The sequence below is a fragment of the Lygodium microphyllum genome, chromosome 30 (genome assembly GCF_053477565.2).
Source record: "Lygodium microphyllum isolate KBCC chromosome 30, Lygodium_microphyllum_v1.1.10, whole genome shotgun sequence".
Lineage (NCBI taxonomy): Eukaryota > Viridiplantae > Streptophyta > Polypodiopsida > Schizaeales > Lygodiaceae > Lygodium > Lygodium microphyllum.
This window is the reverse complement of record NC_141164.1, coordinates 15,970,416-15,976,987: the sequence shown is the minus strand read 5'-3', so window position 1 is coordinate 15,976,987 and position 6,572 is coordinate 15,970,416. Positions and strand designations below refer to the sequence as shown.

At 41.2% G+C, this 6,572-nt stretch overlaps 1 protein-coding gene across 1 annotated transcript; it reads right to left on the bottom strand.

The window, feature by feature from the left end:
• Positions 1–2,767: 2,767 nt before the first annotated feature.
• On the bottom strand, positions 2,768–4,817 carry LOC148009574 (protein ANTAGONIST OF LIKE HETEROCHROMATIN PROTEIN 1-like). The gene has a single exon (XM_087673222.1). The coding sequence runs from the start codon at positions 4,704–4,706 to the stop codon at positions 3,144–3,146; it is 1,563 nt and encodes a 520-aa protein (XP_087529348.1). The 5' UTR covers positions 4,707–4,817; the 3' UTR covers positions 2,768–3,143.
• Between the last annotated feature and the right edge of the window lie 1,755 nt (positions 4,818–6,572).

Sequence of the window (6,572 nt, the reverse complement as noted above, 5' to 3'; positions counted from 1 at the left end):
AGTAATTTGAGCATGGTAATAGTTATTTAAATGTGTTCTAATTGTCATCTCAAGGGACAAGTAGCAACTACTAAATTCGATCATTGGCCTGCTTAAAAATTATAGAAATAAAACATATACCTATACCAATGTACACAACCACATATATACACACACACACATAGAAATGCAACCATGTGTGCATGTCTCCTCCTTTGCAAGCTACTGTCCAACTTGAACTTATTTTACACAAAATGTAGCAAAAAATATATTCTAGATGTATGTCTCAAGCCAATAGTTTTCTCTATTTCCATGATAGAATGGCATCCAAATCTACCTTTAACTTGCCTGCACTAGACCTACAAACTAGCACAACTTATTAATCATCCTCACCTACACCAACCATTACAATGAGCTATGTTTGACAAAATTAATAATTGAATTAGTACATAAAATCAATATTGCATAATTGATACCAATATCATGACATCTTCGCATATCATACTTATGTCTTACATCTACATGCATAATGTTACATAAGGTTTGGAAAGTTAAATTATGGTAAAGAACTCATCTTGATGAGCACATTGATGGGCCAATACCCTTATGGGTTAGAATGAAATTAGTCCAACAAATAGTTGGCATGTTGCCAAGGAATACCCCAACACTCTTAGATAGCCAAAAGATAGTATCAAGAGTCTATAAGTTGGAACATCAATGTACCAATAAACAAGTATTGTTGGTGCAACACTTTTTAATGCCGCTAATGGACAAGAAAAGTAGTCATCTATGTTTAAACACAACTTAAAAGTACTATTACAAGTTAGAAAAAGTATTTTTCAAATGTCATTACAAGTTATGCAACCTTTAATGTACCTTACACAACTTTCCATGCACAACTACTCATGATATAAAGTGGATTGAAATGATGATCAATACAAGTATAACGCTAGGAAGAGTGTAAGTTGGAGCAACACCAGAATGGATAAATAAGCAAACTCAGACTACCTCAACAATAATCACATGCAACATGAGAAATCAAGACTGAAACAACAGGGAAATAAACTAAAAGACCTAGCTAGAAACTACTTTAACTTAGAAATGAGTTACGGTGGATACCTTGGAAGTTGAACAAGGTAACTACTAGCAAATATTATGCAAGGAATGCAATCAAATGGCTGCTAAAAGATCTCACCAATGCTTAGCCTAAACGAGATTGGATGACGAGTTTATCTTGATGAAATCTGGGAAAGCTCAACTTGGCAATTCCAAGCTATGAAGTTTGATCTTTAATGTACACAACTCCCAAACATGCATTGTAAACGGACTCAATTTGGTTTCTTTTGACTACATGAAACAAAGAATATGTGCTTTTGTCGTTTGCTTGTGGATAACTTTTATTAAAAGTACACCCATGCAACTCCACAAACTTGAAAGCCTTGCTCAAAAAAAGATGTGCAATGATATTTAGCTAAGTATATTGATGCTAACAAACTACATCTACATAGTTATGAGTATTGTGACTACCATAGCAATTACTGACTTCTATTAGACAACCAAACATTGATCGGATGTACTGACTCAACACATATTGTCAAGCCTAACGTATGGCATGTACATTTGGGCTGAATAGCACGATGGCACTAGGCCACTAGTTAGCCAAAACATATAAACATGATTTTGTGGTAGCCTAAGCAAGTCCTCTTCTCAACCTTGACAAATGATCCATGGGACCAACTCTGTACGCACTTTTGGGCACAGGGCCCTGGAGCAGGGGGGGAGGTGGGAGGAGGAAAAGAGAACCATGCCATCCATACACACCTCTGAAAATCTTATGCTTCACAAATACACACAAACTTGCACCCATAGACCAGCAAAGTGATTTTGCAAAGATCCAAATCAATATTTTAGACATGAAATGGTCAATTGATCTTTGCAAGTTGGCATAGTCAAATTAACAAGACATGGAATGATGCTGTGCACTCAGACCCATGATTCATGCAACCCTAGGAGATCAATGAAGAACCCTTGAGGGTGTACATGGCTCACTAAGGTTGTTTGACATGGAGCAAAGATCAACCATTGAACCTCATCTACACATGTTCTAATGTCCTATGATATCAGCATTTGGTTGGGTCCACTAAAGTATCAAGAAGTGTGTGGACTGTGAACCCCTTGCTCATCAAGTTCTCCTGCACAAGGCAATGGCTCTGGCGTGCCTTCTCTTCACCAGCCAGAAAGCTATTTAAGCTCACGGACATGTATAGTTCTGTAGCTTAAAGGTATCTAATAGACCTTAAAAGGGCGCAGAAATAATAACAATTGGCAGATTGAGCCAACTGTATGTCATAGAGCTGACAACATATTTTAGCTGACAACTAAAATATGAGCACAATAATCAACCAAATCTTATGTGCAATGTTTGTGCCATTTGGGGTGCTGGTATAAACTACCCAATCAAATCATATACCTGCAACAAGCGCACACACGGTAGTATCATGTGAGGAAGAACTCATCACAGTCCCCCAACTCTGCATTAGACTCAATGGCAGAAAATTGGTCAAAAGAGGAATGCACAGACTGGCCAAGTAGACACAGTCCATGAGCAATGTATGTCTCTTCCAATTTAGGCAAAGCATGTTTGGCCTTCTCTATGACTTTCTGCATAAGCCAAAGAATTTGCACCACATCAAGGAGATACTACAGATGTAAGTACTAGAGGCAGTGCTAAGAACTTCTCCGCAAACTGAAGTTAACTGAGCTACCTACAAAAGACACTTCAGCATGGTGAATGATAAGAAAACGTCATCCCATTAAAAGTAGGAGAAAAGTTCGAATCGAGGACCTTCTGCCCAATCTAAAGGTCTGCAGAAAGAAAGATGGGACATCAATTTCAGGACCACTGCCCCTCAATGGTCAACTATACATCTAATCTTTTTCAAAAGCCGGGAGTCTACATCAAAATTATCTAGAGCTACAGTTTCTGAGAACCTAAGAATTTTCCACTCCCACTTTGGGCTGCCCGAACATTACATTTTCTTTACCAGAACTTTCACAGGCTTCCTTAAAATCCTATATCAACTTTGCAGTACAGTTGATAAAGCATCAGCTGTGGATGTTTGCATCAGACAGTAACTGGAGTGCCTCATTGGACTTAAAGCTTACTAACATTGCTCGTAGCCCTGACTGAATGTGTCCTCAACAGCTTTCTTTTGCTGGGAAGCACTTTTTGCAGCAGTCAAAGTCAACTCCAGAGTGTTGATGTATGTGCACAGATTCTCTCGTACTTGCCTTCCCTCCTCTGTTTCTTCATCCTCAAGGTTACTAGGGCCTTCAAAGTTGTTCTGCGTTACTGTGTCCATTTCTGGGAAATGAACTCCATCCACACCACCAGCATCGATGCAAATGTTGTTCATTATGCAAATAGCATGGATCAATTTAGGCAACCTCTCGATATTAACTTGCTTCATAGTTCCATATAAAGTTCTCCAAGTTCCTTTGAGTCTTCCAAAGGCACGTGCCATAAGTATTCGCGTTAAAAAGATTTTCTCGTTATAAAGCGCTAGAGAGGGTGTGAGCTCACTTGCTTTGTAAGGCTTCATGAGCCATTGCAGCAAAGGGTATTCAGCACCTCCCACCACATATTCCCCAAGATATACTTCACCAACTTGAACTGCATCACCATTCAGTCTCTCACCACCGCAACACTTTTTATACAGTGACGACTCTTTCAAACACTTTGCTTCATTCACAGAGCCTGGATGACCTATACAAACATCCAAAAACCTTAACTCCGTATCTACAACTGCCTGAAGAGCCATACTGAAGTTGTGATTCCGATCAAGCCATACATCTGCAGGCTCCCCTATTGGCAATTCCAAGCAGATATGCCCCACATCTAAGGCTCCACAACAATTGAGAAGTCCATACTTCAGATGGAATCCCTCTTTCACCTCCTCCATCCTTTCTGAGCTGGGCCACTGCAGGAAAAATGCAGCTTTTTGCCTGACTGAGTTGATAAATTTGTTCACAATCTTAACAATGGTCGAGCGTCCACATCCTAAGAGGTCCGCTATGGACTTGAGGGTGTTACCTGTGCAAAGCCTCATCACGGCAATGGCAACCTGCCGCTCAACTGACATAAGCCGGCCCTCGACATTCCGCAGTGACATCGGGATGTCTCCCTGCTGCATGTCTTCGCGGCACAGGGTGCTGACAGTGGTGAAGAAACCGATGGGAAGGGAGAAAACGTGGGTATATTTGGGGTCATCTTCTCTGGCAAAACCTACGTGATGATTCCACCAATGGGCGGTGCGGGGGCGCATGTATGACTCCGGGATGGGGACGAGGGAGAAATCGAGCTCCACGTGCGAGGATACGACTGCGGCTGGATTCTCTTCTTCCTCCTCCTCCTCTTTGACCTCTTGCTTGCAGGCCGGCACGATGGCGGAGGAAGGAGCACAAGGGTTGTTATCCTCGTCATGGCCGTCGTCGTCGTCGTCGTTGTCGTCGTAGCGAGGCTCCTCTTCTTCCTCCTCCTCATCTGCGCGATCGTAGCCGTCCGCAGACATGCCGAAGGGGTTGATCGAGGCCGCATCCTGCAGCAGGAGGTTCCAGAACCGGAGGCACGACTGCGCGCAGTGGGCTGCGGCTGAGACGGAGGGGATGATTAGGCGAGGGTCAGGGCCCGGACACCCGGCATGGTCGTTAGGGTTTGCAGCAGCCATGCCCGTCCTGCAAAGGTAGGCAGGCCTGCTAAAGCACTTTCCCTAATGGGAAATGCAAAGGAATTATACTTCGTCATGCCAACCTTCACAACCGTCACTTTATTCACTTGCATGCACCATTACACAAGAAGTTTTAGAGCAATCCCCACAACAATTCCCACATTGTGAATCTCGACAACATGCCTAGTTTCTATGGGGCGTTACTTAGCTATGTGCTGTTGAGGGTGAGGCGTATCAGCCCTAAATTCAGCATCCATGTCCTTAGGCTTAACACCATTGCATTTGATTGGCTTTACCTACTTCTTTTAAACCATTACATTATAGATTCGCTCTTGCCATTGAGAAAAGTTGGTGACATTCGATTTTTCAATAGTAAATAGTGCATTCTTTTTGTAATAGTTGTAATGCCATGCACATCAAAATACTAAGATATGTACAATTGTAGGCTTAAAATAGACCAAAGCAAGTGCCCCACAAAGCCAAACAATGGCTGCATCAACATCAAACTAGCCCAAAAGTTATGCAAATTTGATGTTCCAAGAATATGAATTTCCCATAATTTTTTGATACTTTTTCAATTGTTTTCCAAGCATCAAATAACCACCCAAGACCATATAAATTGCTTTTACATTTCTATTGTAGCTAGCATTATCACTATAAATTATGCATAATACAACAAAAGCACTCTTCAAGATAACAAATTGTTAATTCGAAAGTCAATTGTGAAGGCTAGGAGTAATTGAATGGATGCTAGTGTGAATGGGACTAAAGGGAAAGCAGGGGGCTAAAATTGATCAACTAGTGTTGTTTTTGCCCCTAGGCCACAAATATGTTGATGACAACTTTGATCTACTCCATTTGTATCATGCAGCTACATCTAGGCTACTAATGGACCTTCAACAAGCAAAATAGACCATCTCTTTATCTATGTCGCTTCTCTTAAATAGAAATGGCAAACCTATTGGTTAAAGGACCTACTTCAAAGGCCCTTCTTGAGCCCTCTACTTAAACCTCCAGCTTATAGTAGGCCCTGCTTAAGTAAGCCTTGTACTTGCATGCATGAAAACCATGTGTCAAAACATCTTTTCAAGCATACAAAACCAAGCTACTTTGCTTCAATTCGAGCCACTAATGGCTACTCAAATGCAACCAAATCGAACTATACATGCTTGGGAAGTAAGGCTACTCAAATGCAACCAAATCGAACTATACATGCTTGGGAAGTAAGCCTCAATGGCCCAAGTACATGTTTGCCTTAGATGTAGACCTCATTGATGAGAATAGTACCTCTATCAAAATGTAAATAGCATAAATGTGAAGCTTGAATCCTTAATATTGGTGACAAATCTTCATTTCTTGTGCTCCTTGCTCCAAGCATGAGCTCTCATGAATGCCACTATGATACTAATTGAGAGGGAAGCAATGGTGGGATGCAAGGTAGAAGCTATGGAGTGTAAGAGGGTTCAGAGAGAAGCACATAAAAGGGTTGAGAGGGAAGCAATGGTGGAATGTAAAGTAGAAGCTATGGAGTGCAAGACGATTGAGAAGGAAGCACAAAAGAGATTTTGGTGGATACAATGAATGATACCCTTATTCTTTGTTGTCTTCCCTCATTATATAACTATATAGTGTGTACTTCTATAAGAGGTACCCACTTAGATATTGGTCATTTTCCTTTACCCGAATAGAGACAATATATCCTAGGATACATCCATGTTTGACCCAGAACTCGCACTTAAAGAGGTTCAAAGAGAGGCCATATTGTGTATATCTTTCAAAGACCACCTAGAGGTTTTCTAGGTGTTCTTTCTAAGCGGAGTGAACAATACAAAGGTCATTCAATGAATACTTTGAGTCACTTCCTTA

Coding starts and splice junctions, on each gene's coding strand:
- LOC148009574 (XM_087673222.1), bottom strand. CDS start 4,706: ATGGCTGCTGCAAACCCTAACGACCATGCCGGGTGTCCGGGCCCTGAC.